Source organism: Nerophis ophidion, linkage group LG09 (genome assembly GCF_033978795.1).
Source record: "Nerophis ophidion isolate RoL-2023_Sa linkage group LG09, RoL_Noph_v1.0, whole genome shotgun sequence".
Lineage (NCBI taxonomy): Eukaryota > Metazoa > Chordata > Actinopteri > Syngnathiformes > Syngnathidae > Nerophis > Nerophis ophidion.
In genome coordinates, this window is record NC_084619.1 from 4527839 (window position 1) to 4549859 (window position 22021).

The 22021-nt window shown below is 44.2% G+C and overlaps 1 protein-coding gene across 2 annotated transcripts in view; it reads left to right on the top strand.

Annotated features, from left to right (window-relative positions):
- The window catches only part of lzts2a (leucine zipper, putative tumor suppressor 2a), a 150647-nt gene that overhangs the window by 114838 nt on the left and 13788 nt on the right, over positions 1-22021 (top strand). For both annotated transcript variants that reach the window (XM_061910085.1, XM_061910087.1), the window contains 4 exons: positions 10205-10822; positions 14500-15147; positions 15216-15338; positions 21834-21980. In XM_061910085.1, the coding sequence (XP_061766069.1) occupies positions 10238-10822; positions 14500-15147; positions 15216-15338; positions 21834-21980 (1503 nt within the window). In that variant the 5' untranslated portion in view covers positions 10205-10237. The remainder of the gene's footprint in view (positions 1-10204; positions 10823-14499; positions 15148-15215; positions 15339-21833; positions 21981-22021) is intronic.

The window sequence follows — 22021 nt, forward strand, 5'->3', positions numbered from 1 at the left end:
GGGGATTGTTAATTCTATTATCCGTGCCCGAGAGATCCTCGTCCGGGAGCGAAGCAGTGGTTGGAATAAAGAGATAAAAGATAACAGGAGGTTGTGTGGCGTGATTATTTTGGGAGAAGTGATCACATCACAAACATGTCCTTAATCGTTGGGGGATAATGTGCCGTCACGAAACCTGCCTCAGCTCCTAAACATGAAAGAAATGAATGCCACAGTTGGCCAATCATTGACAAATAATAGCCGGATGGCGTGACTTCCACACAGAGGGCCAGCTTCCTGTAGTTATTCTAGTCCACGTTTTTGTTCATTTGAAAACTATACAATCATGGAAAGTTGTTTCTTGTTGTTGTTTCAAAGTCTGTATCCAGTTCAAGATGTAAATAGGCACCTTTTCACTTTAAGCACTTTTTCAGAGATGCAAAGATTAAACATACTTTAAAAATCTGGGCAAATTAAAACTTTTGGGATTGTGGAAGAATTACAATAGACCAGGGGTCTGGAACCTTTTTGGCTGAGAGAGCCAAATATTTCAAAATGTATTTCCGTGAGAGCCATATTATATTATTTAACACTGAATACAACTAAATGTGTGCATTTTTAAGTAAGACCAACATTTTTAGAGTATAATAAGTCTCTCTGGGGACATCTCTGCGCTGCTGATCCGCCTCCGCTTGGGATGGTTTCCTGCTGGCTCCGCTGTGAACGGGACTCTCGCTGCTGTGTTGGATCCGCTTTGGACTGGACTCTCGCGACTGTGTTGGATCCATTGTGGATTGAACTTTCACAGTATCATGTTAGACCCGCTCGACATCCATTGCTTTCCTCCTCTCCAAGGTTCTCATAGTCATCATTGTCACCGACGTCCCACTGGGTGTGAGTTTTCCTTGCCCTTATGTGGGCCTACCGAGGATGTCGTAGTGGTTTGTGCAGCCCTTTGAGACACTAGTGATTTAGGGCTATATAAGTAAACATTGATTGATTGATTGATTATTCTTTTTAATAACATTGTTATTCTGAAGCTAACCAATAATAAATCAAATGTCATGTCTGTTGATCATGTTTTTGTTTGGCCATGTGCTGTTTGTCCTTTGGACTCTTTAAGTTCCTGTTTTTTTCCACTCCCTGGTCTGGTTTCCTTGGTTACTCATTTTGTCCACCTGTCTCTGGTGGACAAAATGCCCGCTCACCTGCTTCCCGAGCACTAATCAGAGGCAGTATTTAAGCTCGTCTTTGCCAGTCAGTCAGCCTGTGCTGATTTGTTTCATGCCTTACCATAGTTTCGTGCTTCATGCCATGTCAAGTAAGTTTTGTTTGATTTATGTTCATAGTCTGTTTATGCGTTAGCTTTGTTTTTTTAGCCCAAGTTGTGCCTCCGCTGTGAGCGATTTTTGTTTGTATATTTTTTTTAGTTAAAATTCAATCATGTTTTTACCTAAATGCCATGTCCCGAGTAGTCCGTCTGCCTTCCTGGGAGAACGACCCTGTGACATAAAATACTTCTTACCATTAACAGGTGCGGTAGAAAACGGATGGATGGATTTAAATGCATGAGAATGTTTTCTATTTTGCACGTTATTTTTAGCACTGTGATTACCAGCGAAATTATTCATAAGTATCGCGTTAAGCAATGTCAGCTAAGATTTATCTGAGAGCCAGATGCAGTCATCAAAAGAGCCACATCTGGCTCTAGAGCCATAGGTTCCCTACCCCTGCACTAGACACTGATGGTTAGCTGTGTATAGGATATGGAAGACTTGTATTCATCAATCAATCAATCAATCAATGTTTATTTATATAGCCCCAAATCACAAATGTCTCAAAGGACTGCACAAATCATTACGACTACAACATCCTCGGAAGAACCCACAAAAGGGCAAGGAAAACTCACACCCAGTGGGCAGGGAGAATTCACATCCAGTGGGACGCCAGTGACAATGCTGACTATGAGAAACCTTGGAGAGGACCTCAGATGTGGGCACCCCCCCCCTCTAGGGGACCGAAAGCAATGGATGTCGAGCGGGTCTAACATGATACTGTGAAAGTTCAATCCATAGTGGCTCCAACAAGGCCGCGAGAGTTCAGTTCAAAGCGGATCCAAGACAGCAGCGAGAGTCCCGTCCACAGGAAACCATCTCAAGCGGAGGCGGATCAGCAGCGTAGAGATGTCCCCAACCCATACAGGCGAGCGGTCCATCCCAAAATGACAAAATTACGTTGTTGCAATGCGGGTTTTTACAAATAGTAACAGAAGTCAATCAATCAATGTTTATTTATATAGCCCTAAATCACTAGTGTCTCAAAGGGCTGCACAAACCACAACAAAAAGTGTAATGAAAAACAAAAAAATTGTAATAATTACTACATACTGCTCATTAACGTGTATAGATAGGATATATAATACAAAAACAAAAAACATTAACATCTGTATTGCACACCATTATTTATATTTATTTGTAATGATTCATGCAGTATTACATTATATTTTTGCTGTGGATTCAGTCCAAGGTACTTTGCTGTTTTAAGTAATAAGGCTCGGTATCCTGGCCAATTTACTAAATGGAATGCAGCTGAGATAGGCTCCGGCACCCCCCGAAAACCCAAAAGGGACATGCGGTAGAAAATATATGGTTGGATGGATATGATTTCAATTCATAAGGCTCCATGACTTGATTTAATTCGATTTGATCTGCTCTGAGATAATGTAAGTCTATTACAAAATATAAATGTGCTTTATTTCTTTTTGTCACTCAGCCTTCCCGGTAAGGTTTATTCAGGTGTACTGGAGAGGAAGCTACGCCGGATAGTCCAACCTCGGATTCAGGAGGAACAGTGTGGTTTTCGTCCTGGTCGTGGAACTGTGGACCAGCTCTATACTCTGGGCAGGGTTCTTGAGGGTGCATGGGAGTTTGCCCAACCAGTCTACATGTGCTTTGTGGACTTGGAGAAGGCATTGGACCGTGTACCCAGGAAGTCCTGTGGGGAGTGCTCAGAGAGTATGGGGTATCGGACTGTCTTATTGTGGCGGTCCACTCCCTGTATGATCAGTGTCAGAACTTGGTCCGCATTGCCGGCAGTAAGTCGGACACGTTTCCAGTGAGGGTTGGACTCCGCCAAGGCTGTCCTTTGTCACCCATTCTGTTCATAACTTTTATGGACAGAATTTCTAGGCGCAGTCAAGGCGTTGAGGGGTTCCGGTTTGGTGACCGCAGGATTAGGTCTCTGCTTTTTGCAGATGATGTGGTCCTGATGGCTTCATCTGGCCGGGATCTTCAGCTCTCACTGGATCGGTTCGCAGCCGAGTGTGAAGCGACCGGATTAAGAATCCGCACCTCCAAGTCTGAGTCCATGGTTCTCGCCCGGAAAAGGGTGGAATGCCATCTCCGGGTTGGGGAGGAGACCCTGCCCCAAGTGGAGGAGTTCAAGTACCTAGGAGTCTTGTTCACGAGTGAGGGAAGAGTGGATCGTGAGATCGACAGGCGGATCGGTGCGGCGTCTTCAGTAATGCGGACGTTGTACCGATCCGTTGTGGTGAAGAAGGAGCTGAGCCGGAAGGCAAAGCTCTCAATTTACCGGTCGATCCACGTTCCCATCCTCACCTATGGTCATGAGCTTCGGGTCATGACCGAAAGGATAAGATCACGGGTACAAGCGGCCCAAATGAGTTTCCAGGTCTCTCCCTTAGAGATAGGGTGAGAAGCTCTGCCATCCGGGAGGAACTCAAAGTAAAGCCGCTGCTCCTCCACATGGAGAGGAGCCAGATGAGGTGGTTCGGGCATCTGGTCAGGATGCCACCCGAAAGCCTCCCTAGGGAGGTGTTTAGGGCACGTCCAACCGGTAGGAGGCCACGGGGAAGACCCAGGACACGTTGGGAAGACTATGTCTCCCGGCTGGCCTGGGAACGCCTCGGGATCCCTTGCTTCACTGATTCCAGTATTTGGCGAGCAGCATTTTGTCCTACTAATTTTACATTTTACATTCATAACTTTCTCCGACTTTCTCAGACGTGATTTAGGCCACTTCTTTTTCTGTCTCATTTTGTCCACCAAACTTATAACGTTGTGCATGAATGCATAAAGGTGAGTTTTGTTGATGTTATTGACTTGTGTGGAGTGCTAATCAGACATGTTTGGTCACTGCTTGACTGTAGGCTAATCGATGCTAACATGCTTTTTAGGCTAGCTGTATGTACATATTGCATCATTTGTAGCTATATTTGAGCTCATTTAGTTTCCTTTAAGTCCTCATAATTCAATTTATATCTCATGACATAATAATAATGCATATGTTCCTTCTTGACTGCACTTAAATGTAGAATATATGTAGAATATGTTTATATTAGTCATATATTATATATGTTATATATTATTTATTATTATTATTGTTTATTGTGAGTGAACTGTGGTGCTGAATTTCCCCCATGGATCAATAAAGTACTTTCTTTTCTATTCTATTCTATTCTATTCTATTCTATGACACTATCTGTAAGTAATATGGTTTTTACATTTTTGCGGCTCCAGACAGATTTGTTTTTGTATTTTTAGTCCAATATGGCTCTTTCAACATTTTGGGTTGCCGACCCCTGTGATAGAGTGATTGGAGTACATACTTGTTGGTCACAAAAACATTCATGAAGTTTGGTTCTTTTTATGAGGGTTTGTGGTCAGATGAAACCAAAATTGAGCTGTTTGGCCACAATACCCTGCAATATGTCAATCAATTAATCAATGTTTATTTATATAGCCCTAAATCACAAATGTCTCAAAGGACTGCACAAATCATTACGACTACGACATCCTCGGAAGAACCCACAAAAGGGCAAGGAAAACTCACACCCAGCGGATCCAAGACAGCAGCGAGAGTCCCGTCCACAGGAAACCATCCCAAGCGGAGGCGGATCAGCAGCGTAGAGATGTCCCCAACCGATACACAGGCGAGCGGTCCATCCTGGGTCCCGACAAGCGGTCCATCCTGGGTCTCGACTCTGGACAGCCAGTACTTCATCCATGGTCATCGGACCGGACGCCCTCCACAAGGGAGGGGGGACATAGGAGAAAAAAGAAAAGAAGCGGCAGATCAACTGATCTAAAAAGGAGGTCTATTTTAAGGCTAGAGTATACAGATGAGTTTTAAGGTGAGACTTAAATGCTTCTACTGAGGTGGCATCTCGAACTGTTACCGGGAGGGCATTCCAGAGTACTGGAGCCCGAACGGAAAACGCTCTATAGCCCGCAGACTTTTTTGGGGCTTTAGGAATCACTAATAAGCCGGAGTCTTTTGAAGGCAGATTTCTTGCCGGGACATATGGTACAATACAATCGGCAAGATAGGATGGAGCTAGACCGTGTAGTATTTTATACGTAAGTAGTAAAACCTTAAAGTCACATCTTAAGTGCACAGGAAGCCAGTGCAGGTGAGCCAGTATAGGTATATATGTATGTATATATGTATATAAAGGTATATACAGTATAGGTATATATGTATGTATATATGTATATAAAGGTATATACAGTATAGGTATATATGTATGTATATATGTATATAAAGGTATATACAGTATAGGTATATATGTATGTATATATGTATATAAAGGTATATACAGTATAGGTATATATGTATGTATATATGTATATAAAGGTATATACAGTATAGGCGTAATGTGATCAAACTTTCTTGTTCTTGTCAAAAGTCTAGCAGCCACATTTTGTACCAACTGTAATCTTTTAATGCTAGACATGGGGAGACCCGAAAATAATACGTTACAGTAATTGAGACAAGACGTAACAAACGCATGGATAATGATCTCAGCGTCTTTAGTGGACAGAATGGAGCGAATTTTAGCGATATTACGGAGATGAAAGAAGGCCGTTTTAGTAACGCTTTTAATGTGTGCCTCAAAGGAGAGAGTTGGGTCGAAGATAATACCCAGATTATTTACCGAGTCACCTTGTTTTATTATTTGGTTGTCAAATGTTAAAGTTGTATTATTAAATAGAGGTCGGTGTCTAGCAGGACCGATAATCAGCATTTCCGTTTTTTTGGTGTTAAGTTGCAAAAAATTAGCGGACATCCATTGTTTAATTTCATTAAGACACGCCTCCAGCTGACTACAATCCGGCGTGTTGGTCAGCTTTAGGGGCATGTAGAGTTGGGTGTCATCAGCATAACAGTGAAAGCTAACACCGTATTTGCGTATGATGTCACCTAGCGGCAGCATGTAGATGTTGAAGAGTGCAGGGCCAAGGACCGAACCCTGGGGAACTCCACACGTTACCTTAACGTAGTCCGAGGTCACATTGTTATGGAAGACACACTGCATCCTGTCAGTAAGATAAGAGTTAAACCAAGACAGGGCTGAGTCTGACATACCAATTCGTGTTTTGATACGCTCTAATAAAATATTATGATCGACGGTATCGAAAGCAGCGCTAAAATCGAGGAGCAGCAACATAGATGACGCATCAGAACTGCCTCAATTGACTTGTGGCAGTTACTGTATAGTCAAACTATTGAAGGAAATTCTGTTCAAGTCCCTGCGGTTCAACCCCACCAAACTAACATTAAAGCAATGAGTTACATCTCTTTACATCCTAAAAAAATGTGTAAGCTTTTTATCCATTAAAAAATATAAGCACTCCTCTATGGTTGGAATGACACATTTCATGCACCTGACATCTTTTCCAACTGATGATGTTCCATGATGGTGTTGGTCCTGGCACACTTTGTGCACTTATATCTGCTGTGGATTATTCCGCTTGGCCAGACGGATTTAGGTTTGGCACGACAGACTGAGGATGCATGTGCCCCAGCACCAGCACCCCCCCCCCCCTCTCGCTGCTCACCCGGTCAGCCAACGCTGATAATACTATCTGCAAACAGAAGGACTTTAATCTGCTTCCACACTTGTGGTTGAAACCTCATGCAAGTTAAAATCATTCCATCACAATATTTGATCGTTGCATCAGTGACAAGATTTACGAACCTGGTAACTTCAGACGGGGATACAGTGGGGGCAAAAAAAGTATTTAGTCAGCCAGCAATTGTGCAAGTTCTCCCACTTCAAATGATGACAGAGGTCTGTCATTTTCATCATAGGTACACTTCAACTGTGAGAGACAGAATGTGAAAAAAAAATCCAGGAATTTTAAAGAATTTATTTGTAAATGATGGTGGAAAATAAGTATTTGGTCAACCATTCAAAGCTCTCACTGATGGAAGGAGGTTTTGGCTCCAAAATCTCACAATACATGGCCCCATTCATTCTTTCCTTAACACGGATCAATCGTCCAGAAAAACAGCCCCAAATTTCCACCCCCATGCTTCACAGTAGGTATGGTGTTCTTGGGATGCAACTCAGTATTCTTCTTCCTGCAAACACGACCAGTTGAGTTTATACCAAAATGGATACATGGATGATACAGCAGAGGATTGGGAGAATGTCATGTGGTCAGATGAAACCAAAATAGAACTTTTTGGTATAAACTCAACTCCTCGTGTTTGGTAGAGCGCGCTGACATCTAGAGAGGAAGAAGAATAAATAGATGAATTTTGCTGTACAAAACACTATATTATTATTTATTGAGTGAATGTTTGGAGCATTCACACGATGAGACAATAAATACGCTTGTATAGGCGTATAAAGAGGAATGTGTCACAACAATTACTGCAGTAGGGGGAACACAACGAGACAAAGGTTCCACACATTCATTCCACAAAATCTCACGATACATGGCCCCATTCATTCTTTCCTTAACACGGATCAATCGTCCTGTCCCCTTAGCAGAAAAACAGCCCCAAAGCATGATGTTTCCACCCCCATGCTTCACAGTAGGTATGGTGTTCTTGGGATGCAACTCAGTATTCTTCTTCCTCCAAACACGACCAGTTGAGTTTATACCAAAATGGATACATGGATGATACAGCAGAGGATTGGGAGAATGTCATGTGGTCAGATGAAACCAAAATAGAACTTTTTGGTGTAAACTCAACTCGTGGTGTTTGGAGGAAGAAGAATACTGAGTTGCATCCCAAGAACACCAAACCTACTGTGAAGCATGGGGGTGGAAACATCATGCTTTGGGGCTGTTTTTCTGCTAAGGGGACAGGACGATTGATCCGTGTTAAGGAAAGAATGAATGGGGCCATGTATCGTGAGATTTTGAGCCAAAACCTCCTTCCATCAGTGAGAGCTTTGAATGGTTGACCAAATACTTATTTTCCACCATCATTTACAAATAAATTCTTTAAGATTCCTGGATTTTTTTTCTCCACACTCTCACAGTTGAAGTGTACCTATGATGAAAATTACAGACCTCTGTCATAATTTGAAGCGGGGAAACTTGCACAAACGCTGGCTGACTAAATACTTTTTTTGCCCCTCTGTATATTGTGGAAAAAAATCACACAGCAGCTGCGAATGAGCTTCACTCATCAGCTCACCCTGCTTCTGTGTCGCTGCTGCTGAACCAAGACATTTTTTTCCTCCTCCTGCCTCATTAATGGAATTGGCAATTATCGTTTAATTCAAAATGAGCCTTTTGCCTAATGCATTTTAGCCATTAGAGTTGGAATCGGTTATTAATTTGGTGTCTTTTTTTGTAAGTGTTGGATTATAATGCAAACAAAAAAAATCGTAGTTAGCTGGGCTCATAATGCAAAGTTGGCACGTCATTAAATTCAACCACAAAATTAATGAGTCATTCTGTTGGATGACACACTGATCACATCACCAAAAATAAACCTTATTAATTAGGATATGTTTCAAGTACAACAAAACACAGCCACGGAGAAAAATAGTGCAAGGGGAAGTTGGTGAGTTTTCCCCATTGTTAAAAGTGCAAGCCCACTTCAGTCGTGGATGTGGTGGTGTTTTGTCTTGCATGGGACAGGGGTCGGCAACCCGCGGCTCTTTGATCACTCTGGTGTGGCTCAGCTGTAAACTTGCCGACATTCCCGAATTTACCGGGAGATTTGTGACCTTGGTGCCTTTCCCTAAAATTCTCTGAGGTTTGCAAACTGCGACTTTCACTTGGACAGCAACATTGAGGGCGGTCCGTGTTGGTAATATCCATAACATCTTCTAATACATGTAGCTGTGCCCGCTGTTTTACACAACAATATGTGCGTGCCAGCCGGTTACGTATTGTGTGAAACCTTTATTACAATCCTCAAGCGATTGCAAGGCATACTTTTTCAACAGCCACGCAGGTTACACTGAGGGTTGTGATATAAACAACTTTAACACTCTTACTAATATGCGCCACGCTGTGAACCACACCAAACAAGAATGACAAACACATTTCGGGAAAACATCCGCACTGTAACACAACATAAACACAACATAACAAATGCCCAGAATCATCAATCAATCAATCAATGTTTATTTATATAGCCCCAAATCACAAATGTCTCAAAGGACTGCACAAATCATTACGGCTACAACATCCTCGGAAGAACCCACAAAAGGGCAAGGAAAACTCACACCCAGTGGGCAGGGAGAATTCACATCCAGTGACAATGCTGACTATGAGAAACCTTGGAGAGGACCTCAGATGTGGACATTTCCTATCTTCACAATAAAAGCCCTGCTTCATGCTGCCTGCGCTAACTAAATACAGAGTCTCGGAAAGCTGGCGTGCACAAGTGATGTGCACGCCAGCTTTCTGAGGGATCGCTTGTGCACGCCAGTTTTCCGAGACTCTGTATTTAGTTAGCGCAGGCAGCATGAAGCAGGGCTTTTATTGTGAAAATAGGAAATGTGCAGTCGGCCTTTAGAGTTTTGACGGAAGGTACGGCGCGAGAGTCTGTTGAAATAAAAAGTGTTTCTGGCCTTCCTCTCGGTCATATTTTCATAATAATGATCTTGCAGCAGCCAGCGTCATCTCACAAGACCCTCGGGTGCCGTGAATGTCATTTAAGTGACGTCTTGGTGAAGATTGATGATCACTCATTTTTAGGTCTATTTTTTTTAAAAGCCTGGCTGGAGATCGACTGACACACCCCCCGCGGTCGACTGGTAGCTCGCCATCGACGTAATGGGCACCCATGTTCTAGATTTTCCAATGTGGGCATTATACCACCTGATCTGGATACAAAGTGGTTTTCAAATTTGCACTTTCTTGGCCCGCTTGAAGCCTCGTCATGATCTATGATGATTGGATGAAAATTGATCTGTTTTAACTCAATTTTATTGTCTCTCTTTACCCAGATTGCGTGGTGTGGCTAACGCCGTCGAGGTGCCATGGCTCTCGTCCAGGCTTTTCCTGTTACTGACCACCCCGATCCCAGTCTCGACGCCCAGCAGTGCCAGCCGTTACCATCTCAGTCATCCCCCGCCTCCTGCAGCACGACCACAGCAGCCATGGGTTCTGTAAGTAGTCTGATATCGGGCCGCACGTACCAAGAGAGGCACTGCCGAGCCGCCAGCGAGTTCACCGCCAAGGCTCGGCGCTCCACGCCAGCTACCAGCTGCTTCCGGCTCCAGGACAACACGCTTGGCAGCGGAAGCTCCTTAGAGCAACTTCTGGTGATCAACAAGCAGGCGCAGCCCCAGGCAAAGATTCTACCTCCACCTCTGCCCACCAAGAAGCAGCCTCGGCCGGGAAACTCCGCGGAGGGCGGAAGCTCAACAACCGCTGGTGGAATGAATAAGAACTTAGGGTGTGTGAGCAATGACATGGTAGTCGGGGACTGGAACGACAACCTGGTCGTGGCCACTGCGAGTCCCTGCAGCGACTCAGAGGACCAAAAGGACAACAGGACTTTGAATGGGAACATCGGAGGACCTCCTCCAAAGCTCATCCCAGTTTCTGGACAGTTGGAGAAGGCAAGTAAAGTCAATTTTGCTTTTAGTTTCACTCTCAAACATTTCAGTGTTTTCAGGATAACATAAACAAGGGTAAAGACTAGGCATGCCATGGTTTTATGCTGCTGATTCTCATATCAATCATCAGTGAGTGAGATCCGCTGATGCTAATACACTCAAAGTTCGATACAACGCGGTCTTCAGAATCCATTAAATCCTGATGGTGTTATTCCCATATAACTTTTTTAAATCTTTACCTCCATTTTCTCTGTTTATCTCTATATTTACCTTCATGCGCTCCTTTTCGCTCCATCTTTACCTTCATGCTCTCCTTTTCTCTCCATTTTGCCATCATTCTCTCCTTCTCTCTCCATCTTTACCTCCAATCTCTCCTTTTATATCTATCTTTACCTTCACTTTCTCCTTTTCCCTCCATCTTTACCTTTATTCACTCCTATTCTCCCCATCTTTACCTTTTTTCTCTGTTTCTCTCCATATTTACCTCCATTCCCTCCGTTTTTCTCCATCTTTACCTCCATTCCCTCCTTTTCTCTCCATCTTTACCTCATTATATCAGTTTCTCTCAATCTTTACCTCCATTGTCTCGTTCTCTCTCCTTCTTTACCTTCATTCTCTCATTTTATATCCATCTTTACCTTCTTTCTCATTTTCTATTTTTTACCTTCGTTCTCTCCTTTTCTTTCAGTCTTCCTCCTTTTCTCTCCGTTTTTATTTTTGTTCTCAACTTTTCTCTCTATCTTTATGTCAATAAGGGACGGCGTGGCACAGTGGTAGAGTGGCCGTGCGCAACCCGAGGGTGACCGGTTCAAATCCCACCTAGAACCAACCTCGTCACGTCCGTTGTGTCCTGAGCAAGACACTTCACCCTTGCTCCTGATGGGTGCTGGTTGGCGCCTTGCATGGCAGCTCCCTCCATCAGTGTGTGAATGTGTGTGTGAATGGGTAAATGTGGAAGTAGTGTCAAAGCGCTTTGAGTACCTTGAAGGTAGAAAAGCGCTATACAAGTACAACCCATTTATTTATTTAAATGTTTTTTTTTAATAATTCAACAAAATGATCCCAATTTCTGTGGTGGATACAGTCTAGGGCAGGGGTGCCCATTACGTCGATGGCGAGCTACCAGTCGACCGCGGGGGGTGTGTCAGTCGATCTCCAGCCAGGCTTTTAAAAAAAATAGACCTAAAAATGAGTGATCATCAATCTTCACCAAGACGTCACTTAAATGACATTCACGGTACCGGAGGGTCTTGTGAGATGACGCTGGCTGCTGCAAGATCATTATTATGAAAATATGACCGAGAGGAAGGCCAGAAACACTTTTTATTTCAACAGACTCTCGCGCCGTACCTTCCGTCAAAACTCTAAAGGCCGACTGCACATTTCCTATCTTCACAATAAAAGCCCTGCTTCATGCTGCCTGCGCTAACTAAATACAGTCTCGGAAAACTGGCGTGCACAAGCGATCCCTCAGAAAGCTGGCGTGCACATCACTTGTGCACGCCAGCTTTCCGAGACTCTTATTTTGTTAGCGCAGGCAGCATGAAGCGGGGCTTTTATTGTGAAGATAGGAAATGTGCAGTCGGCCTTTAGAGTTTTGACGGAAGGGACGGCGCGAAAGTCTGTTGAAATAAAAAGTGTTTCTCGCCTTCCTCTCGGTCATTTTTTCATAATAATGAACTGGCAGCAGCCAGCGTCATCTCACAAGACCCTCGGGTGCCGTGAATGTCAATCAAGCAAGCTACGGAATTTGCCGCCAATGTTTTTTCTTGTAAAGTGTATGGAAGCTGGATGAATTAGATGCCAAAAACCAACCACTTTCATGTGGTATTGTACAGAAAGGACCACTTTTTTTCTCCTCCATTTGAAAATGTGGGCGTTATCATCATTACTGTCTGATTCCAATCAATGCAAGTCATCAGAATCAGGTAATACACCAACTTATATTCTTGTCTTTGTGAAAGAAAGACATCTATATGTGTTACACATGCTTGTATTATCATTAAACACATTTAACTTGTTTACAAAAATGTCTCTTTCATAAATAAATAAATATAAATGATATATATAAATGAGGTAGATCCCCTCGAGTTGGTCAATTGAAAAGTAGCTCGCCTGCAGAAAAAGTGTGGGCACCCCTGGTCTAGGGCAGGGGTAGGGAACCTATGGCTCTAGAGCCAGATGTGGCTCTTTTAATGACTGCATCTGGCTCTCAGATTAATTTTAGCTGACATTGCTTAACAGGATAAGTAATGAATAATTCCACTCCTAATCAGTGTTAAAAATAACGTTCAAAATATAAAAAATTCTCATGCGTTTTTATCCATCCATCCGTTTTCTACCGCACCTGTTCAAGATGTCAAGAATGGTAAGAAGTAATTTATTGATTATTAGTTAGCTTCAGAATAAAAATGTTATTAAAATGAATAACAGACGTCCATCCAGCCATTTTCTAGCGTTTATTCCCTTTGGGGTCGCGGGCGGAAGGCGGGGTACACCCTGGACAAGTCGCCCCTCATCGCAGGGCCATATATATATACACATATACATGGAGTCGATGTCGAGTCGTGGGACACCCGGGGATTCGCGGCCATAATATATATACATACATATATGTACATATATACATGTATATGTATATATGTACATATACATATATATTATACAGTATGTATATTAATCCATCCATTTTCTACCGCTTCACCCATCTATATGTATATATGTATTCATATACATATATATGTACATCAATATATGTATGTATATGCATATGTGTATATATATGCGGGGTTTCCCACACATTCATTTATTTGTGGCGGCCCTCCACGAAAGAAATACGGGAGAGATAAGGGATTTTCCAGAATTATCCTAGTAAATGTGTCTAATAACATTTGAATCGCTCACACTGCCGTCGCCTGGAGCCGTCGCCTTTTCATTTTTATTTATTTTTTATAGTACTTTACTCTAACTTTCCTCATCCACAAATCTTTCATCCTCGCTCAAATTAATGGGGAAATCGTCGCTTTCGCGGTCCGAATAGTTCTTCCTGCTGGTGGCTATGATTATAAACAAGGTTCAGATGTGAGGAGCCCTACAACCAGTGATGTCACGCGCACATCGTCTGCTACTTCCGGTACAGGCAAGGCTTTTTTATTAGCGACCAAAAGTTGCAAACTTTATCGTCGATGTTCTCTACTAAATCCTTTCAGCAAAAATATGGCAATATCGCGAAATGATCAAGTATGACACATAGAATGGACCTGCTATCCCCGTTTAAATAAGAACATCTCATTTCAGTAGGCCTTTAAAACACACATCAGCAAAACTCTGACAATAATGAGTTTAAATTGTCATCATCAATTACAGCCTTGTGAGAGCTTCTCATTGAAAGACCAATGAAGCAATTATGCAGAAGTTGGCCTCCTGCAGCATGTTCTTGACAGATTTATGACAGTTACCTCAGCTTTCTATTTGCTATTAATTCCATTCAACCATAAAAAAAAGGTCCAGGACTAGGCCTGAGAGAATCAAATGGATCATTTGACAGCTACTAACCTTGCACGCTCTTTGTTGATCAATGTCAGAGAAGATACGAGAATAGACGTGTGATGAGATTTCTACCCGCTAGCACAGCTGAGCTTGTATTATTTGCCAACGCTATAATCATTTTCTTCTTTCAGAACATGGAGAAAGTGCTGATCCGTCCAACAGCGTTCAAGCCTGTCGTTCCCAAGAATCGCCATTCCGTGCATTACCTGTCCCCACGGCCAGGGGGCAGCAGTCTGTCAGAAAGCCAGGGCAGCCTCAACCTCCTCCTGCCACTCTCAGCATCCGGTGGTGCCAACGGGCCCGGCGGCGGCGGCGGCGGCGCTTCTGAAGAGAAGCGCGACTCCTACTGCGGGGGGCGCAACGCTCGAAGCAGCCAGTCCTGCTCCATGTCGGACTCCGGGAGGAACTCTCTCTCCAGCCTTCCCACTCACAGCAGCACAGGCTACAGTTTGGCCCCCAGTGAAGGCTCCAGTTCGGGCTCGGGCTCCGGGGGCCAGTTGGAGCCAGGGCAGGCTCTGGTTCGAAACATTTCAGGTGGAATCAATGGACACGGTCACTCAGACAGTGGACGCTCGTCATCCAGTAAGAGCACTGGGTCCGGGTCGATAAGCGGGCGCGGGCAGCCCCTGTCCGACAGCGGCTCATGCGGCCACTCGTCGCCGCCGGCGGAGGCCTACGAGGTGGTGGTGAAGGACCTGGAGGAAAAGCTGAGGGAGCGCGACATGGAGCTTCAGCATCTGAGGGAAAACCTGGATGAGAACGAAGCGGCCATCTGCCAGGTGAGACCTAAAGAAATCGAACCAAAATATGAAGAGACGGTAATGAGCTCCATGTTTTGTTGTCAAAGGTTTATGAGGAGAAGCAACGTCGCTGTGAGAGAGAGATGGAAGAGCTGAGACAAAATTGTGCCACCAAGATGAAGCATGCCTCCCAGAAGGCCCAGAGGGCTCAGCAAGTCTTACAGTTACAGGTGCTTTATTTACTCCAAGCCTATAATCATTTGGATGTTTTTTTAATTTTATGTAACCTTGGGAGACATTGATTATGTCCATCAATCCATGCATCTTCTTCCGCTTATCCGAGGTCGGGTCGCGGGGGCAGCAGCCTAAGCAGGGAAACCCAGACTTCCCTCTCCCCAGCCACTTCGTCTAGCTCTTCCCGGGGGATCCCGAGGCGTTCCCAGGCCAGCCGGGAGACATAGTCTTCCCAACGTGTCCTGGGTCTTCCCCGTGGCCTCCTACCAGCTGGACGTGCCCTAAACACCTCCCTAGGGAGGCGTTCGGGTGGCATCCTGACCAGATGCCCGAACCACCTCATCTGGCTCCTCTCAATGTGGAGGAGCAGCGGCTTTACTTTGAGTTCCTCCCGGATGGCAGAGCTTCTCACCCTATCTCTAAGGGAGAGACCTGGAAACTCATTTGGGCCGCTTGTACCCGTGATCTTATCCTTTCGGTCATGACCCAAAGCTCATGACCATAGGTGAGGATGGGAACGTAGATCGACCGGTAAATTGAGAGCTTTGCCTTCCGGCTCAGCTCCTTCTTCACCACAACGGATCGGTACAACGTCCGCATTACTGAAGACGCCGCACCGATCCGCCTGTCGATCTCACGATCCACTCTTCCCTCACTCGTGAACAAGACTCCTAGGTACTTGAACTCCTCCACTTGGGGCAGGGTCTCCTCCCCAACCCGGAGATGGCATTCCACCCTTTCCCGAGAACCATGGACTCGGATTTGGAGGTGCTGATTCTCATTCCGCCCACTTCACACTCGGCCGCGAACCGATCCAGTGAGAGCTGAAGATCCCGGTCAGATGAAGCCATCAGGACCACATCATCTGCTTTTTGCAGACGATGTGGTCTCGTGGGATCACATTGATTATGTTTGCTTCATAAATGTAAAGCAAGTTGCATTAAAGGGGAACATTATCACCAGACCTATGCAAGCGTCAATATATACCTTGATGTTGCAGAAAAAAAGACCATATATTTTTTTAACCGATTCCCGAACTCTAAATGGGTGAATTTTGGCAAATTAAACGCCTTTCTGTTTATCGGTCTTTTAGCGATGACGTCAGAACGTGACGTCACGGAGGTAACACACCCGCCATTTTCATTTTCACATTACAAACACCGGGTCTCAGCTCTGTTATTTTCCGTTTTTTCGACTATTTTTTGGAACCTTGGAGACATCATGCCTCGTGGGTGTGTTGTCGGAGGGTGTAACAACACTAACAGGGAGGGATTCAAGTTGCACCACTGGCAAGAAATCTGCCGCCAGACCCCCATTGAATGTACCAGAGTGTCTTCACATTTGACCGGCGATGCTGAGACAGACATGGCACAGAGATGTATGGATAACCTGCAGATGCATTTGCAACCATTAAGTCAACGAAATCACAAAGGTGAGTTTTGTTGATGTTGTTGACTTATGTGCTAATCAGACATATTTGGTCACGGCATGACTGCCAGCTAATCGATGCTAACATGCTACGCTAATTGATGCTAACATGCTATTTACACTAGCTGTATGTACATTTGAAACTAGATACCCACATTTAGTGCGAAACAAACACTTACCAATCGACGGATTTAAGTTGCTCCAGTGTCACAAGATGCGAAAGTCCCGATCGTTTGGTCCGCACATTTTACCGGCGATGCTAATAAGGCAGCCATGCTATGGGCCACTTCATTAGGTACACCCACGCTATGGCGTCAATAGCTATTCGCTCAATAGCTTCAATTTCGTTTTCGCTATCTGCCTCCATACTCTGACCATCTGTTTCAATACATGCGTAATCTGTTGATTCGCTTAAGCCGCTGAAATCCGAGTTTGAATCCGAGCTAATGTCGCTATATCTTGCTGTGGTAACCGCCATGTTGTTTGTATTGGCAGCACTGTGTGACGTCACAGGGAAATGGATAGTGGTTTCGAAGATAGCGAAAATAAGGCACTTTAAAGCTTTATTTAGGGATATTCCGGGGCTGGTAAAATTTTGAAAAAAACTTCAAAAAAATACAACAAGCCACTGGGAACTGATTTTTATTGTTTTTAACCCTTTTGAAATTGTGATAATGTTCCCCTTTAAGGAACGTCTTGTGGTTACATCTTACACAATTCACCATATCTGAAAAGGTATCAGAAGAAGCAAACCTTATATTTAATTCATGTATTTTACTGGTAATTAATTCACACCATAACTTTTACATGTTTAAAATAAAGGTCTACTGAAAGGAGATGTTCTTATTTAAACGGGGATAGCAGGTCCATTCTATGTGTCATACTTGATCATTTCGCGATATTGCCATATTTTTGCTGAAAGGATTTAGTAGAGAACATCGACGATAAAGTTCGCAACTTTTGGTCGCTAATAAAAAAGCCTTGCCTGTACCGGAAGTAGCAGACAATGTGGCGTGACGTCACGGGTTGTAGAGCTCCTCACATCCTCTATAATCATGGCCACCAGCAGCGAGAGCGATTCAGACAGAGAAAACAACAATTTCCCCATTAATTTGAGCGAGGATAAAAGATTTGTGGCTGACGATATTGATAGTGAAGGACTAGAAAAAAATAAATAAAATAAAGTTTTTAAAAAAAGGCGATTGTATTGGGAGCGATTCAGATGTTTTTAGACACATTTACTAGGAAATCCCTTATCTTTCTATTGTGTTGCTAGTGTTTTAGTGAGTTAAATAGTCAGAAGGGTGTGTTGATGCCAGTGTCTCAGGGCAGTCACGGCAGCTGCATGGACCGCGCAAGCGCCGCAGATCTCCGGTAAGAGGCGACTTTTTACCACAATTTTCTCACCGAAACCTGCCGGTTAACAAGTGGTCGGAATCCATGTTGGCTTGACCGCTCTGATCCATAGTAAAGCGTCACCTTCGGGAATTTTAAACAACACAGTGTGTTTGTGTGGCTAAAGGCTAAAGCTTCCCACCTCCATCTTTCTACTTTGACTTCTCCATTATTAATTGAACAAATTGCAAAAGATTCAGCAACACAGATGTCCAGAATACTGTGTGATTATGCGATGAAAGGAGATGACTTTTAGCCGCAAGTGGTGCTTGACTAATATGTCTCCTCCAACTCGAGACGTCACAAACACACGTCATCATACACGTCATTATTCCGCGACGTTTTCAACAGGAAACTCCGTGGGAAATTTAAAATTGTAATTTAGTAAACTAAAAAGGCCGTATTGGCATGTGTTGCAATGTTAATATTTCATCATTGATATATAAACTATCAGACTGTGTGGTCGCTAGTAGTGGCTTTCAGTAGGCCTTTAAAGGGAAACATTATCAAAATTTCAAAAGGGTTAAAAACAATAAAAATCAGTTCCCAGTGGCTTGTTGTATTTTTTGAAGTTTTTTTCAAAATGTTACCGGTCTCGGAATATCCCTAAATAAAGCTTTAAAGTGCCTTATTTTCGGCTCTCTGCGAAGACACTGGCCATTTCCCTGTGACGTCACACAGTGCTGCCAATGTAAACAAACAATGGGAATACCACAGCAAGATATAGCGACATTAGCTCGGATTCAAACTCGGATTTCAGCGACTTAAGCGATCCAACAGATTACGCATGTATTGAAACAGATGGTTGGAGTATGAAAATATTGAAGAAGAAACTGAAGCTATTGAGCGAATAGCTATTGACGCTATTCATAGCCATAGCATGGCCGAATAGCTGCGTTAGCATCGCCGGTAAAATGTGCGGACCAAACGATCAGGACTTTCGCATCTTTTGACACTGGAGCAACTTAAATCTGTCGATTGGTAAGTGTTTGTTTCGCATTAAATGTGGGTGGAAGGAAACGTAATATAGTTGCAAATGCATCTACAGGTTATCCATACATCTCTGTGCCATGTCTGCTTTAGCACCGCCGGTAAATAGCTTGTTAGCATCGATTAGCGTAGCATGTTAGCATCGATTAGCTGGCAGTCAACATCAACAAAACTCACCTTTGTGATTTAGTTGACTTTATAGTTGCAAATGCATCTGCAGGTTATCCATACATCTCTGTGCCATGTCTGCTTTAGCACCGCCGGTAAATAGCATGTTAGCATTGATTAGCGTAGCATGTTAGCATCGATTAGCTGGCAGTCAACATCAACAAAACTCACCTTTGTGATTTTGTTGACTTTATCGTTGCAAATGCATCTGCAGGTTATCCATACATCTCTGTGCCATGTCTGTCATCGCCGGTCAAATGTGGAGACACTCTGGCACATTCAATGGGGGTCTGGCGGCAGACACTTTGGCATCTTGGGGCCAGTGGTGCAACTTGAATCCCTCCCTGTTAGTGTTGTTACACCCTCCGACAACACACCGTCGAGGCATGATGTCTCCAAGGTTCCAAAAAATAGTCAAATAACATAGCGACAGGTGATTAGGTAACAAGGCCCAGGTGGGCCGTCTACGCACCTGTTGCTGATTTCGAGGCCGGTCCTGGCAACACCCCGCTTCGCTACATGCCCGCAGGCCACGCCCCCTCCACAGTTAGCTTTAGAATAACAATGTTATTACAAAGAAAAGGGCTTCACGGTGGAAGAGGGGTTAGTGCGTCTGCCTCACAATACGAAGATCCTGCAGTTCTGGGTTCAAATCCAGGCTCGGGATCTTTCTGTGTGGAGTTTGCATGTTCTCCCCGTGACTGCGTGGGTTCCCTCCGGGTACTCTGGCTTCCTCCCACTTCCAAAGACATGCACCTGGGGATAGGTTGATTGGCAACACTAAATTGGCCCTAGTGTGTGAATGTTGTCTGTCTATCTGTGTTGGCCCTGCGATGAGGTGGCGACTTGTCCAGGGTGTACCCCGCCTTCCGTCCGATTGTAGCTGAGATAGGCGCCAGCGCCCCCCTGCCACCCCAAGAGGCAATAAGCGGTAGAAAATGGATGGATGGATTACAAAGAATAAGAGACCTATTATACTCTAAAAATGTTGGTCTTACTTAAAAATGCACGCGTTTAGTTGTGTTCAGGGTTAAAAAAATATTTTACGGCTCTTACGGAAATACATTTTAAAATATTTGGCTTCTTGGCTCTCTCAGCCAAAAAGGTTCCCGACCCCTGCTATATGCTATTGTGGGCTTAGCTGTTGTGTAGCTACTAGCTTATAGCCTACCATGTTTACCTTTTGTTAATGACTTGAGACCAACCTTGTGCGCTTTTGGGAGATTATTTTAGTGTTGACTGCAGAAATGCTTGTATCAGAGATTTTAGATGTTACCATGAATTGATTAACGTGGACCCCGACTTAAACAAGTTGAAAAACTTATTGGGGTGTTACCATTTAGTGGTCAATTGTACGGAATATGTACTGTACTGTGCAATCTACTAATAAATGTATCAATCAATAAGATACAAGCAGATATAATGAGATACTTGTTCGTTCTGATATCGAATTGGGGCACCCCGACATGTATTATTCTCGTGTTTGATATTTTTCATTCAACTCCAGTTACTGTATCTGATGGAAATGAGGTTGTTTTTTTTTATCAATAAATCAATCAATGTTTACTTATATAGCCCTAAATCACTAGTGTCTCAAAGGGCTGCACAAACCACCACGACATCCTCGGTAGGCCCACATAAGGGCAAGGAAAACTCACACCCAGTGGGACATCGGTGACAATGATGACTATGAGAACCTTGGAGAGGAGGAAAGCAATGGATGTCGAGCAGGTCTAACATGATACTGTGAAAGTTCAATCCATAATGGATCCAACACAGTCGCGAGAGTCCAGTCCAAAGCGGATCCAACACAGCAGCGAGAGTCCCGTTCACAGCGGAGCCAGCAGGAAACCATCCCAAGCGGAGGCGGATCAGCATCGCAGAGATGTCCCCAGCCGATACACAGGCAAGCAGTACATGGCCACCGGATCGGACCGGACCCCCTCCACAAGGGAGAGTGGGACATAGAAGAAAAAGAAAAGAAACGGCAGAACAACTGGTCTAAAAAGGGAGTCTAAAGGGAGTCTAATTAAAGGCTAGAGTTTTTAAATATCCATCCATCCATCCATTTTCTACCGCTTATTCCCTTTCGGGGTCGCGGGGGGCGCTGGCGCCTATCTCAGCTACAATCGGGCGGAAGGCGGGGTACACCCTGGACAAGTCGCCATCTCATCGCAGGGCCAACACAGATAGACAGACAACATTCACACTCACATTCACACACTAGGGCCCATTTAGTGTTGCCAATCAACCTATCCCCAGGTGCATGTCTTTGGAAGTGGGAGGAAGCCGGAGTACCCGGAGGGAACCCACGCATTCACGGGGAGAACATGCAAACTCCACACAGAAAGATCCCGAGCCTGGATTTGAACCCAGGACTGCAGGACCTTCGTATTGTGAGGCAGACGCACTAACCCCTCTGCCACCGTGAAGTTTTTAAATAATTAAATAATTTTTCTGTTGAAAAAGGGGTGTGGCTGACCACCCGCTTGTGTCCGTGGCTTCTTCAGGTGTTTCAACTGCAGCAAGAGAAAAAGAAGCTCCAGGAGGACTTCTCGTCTCTGCTGCAGGACAGGGAAACCCTGGAGAGGAGGTGTGCCAGCATCCAGCGAGAGCAGACCCAGCTGGGTCCTCGACTGGAGGAGACCAAGTGGGAGGTGGGTCGCATGTTTTTGAAAATGACGGTTCGGCTTGAGTT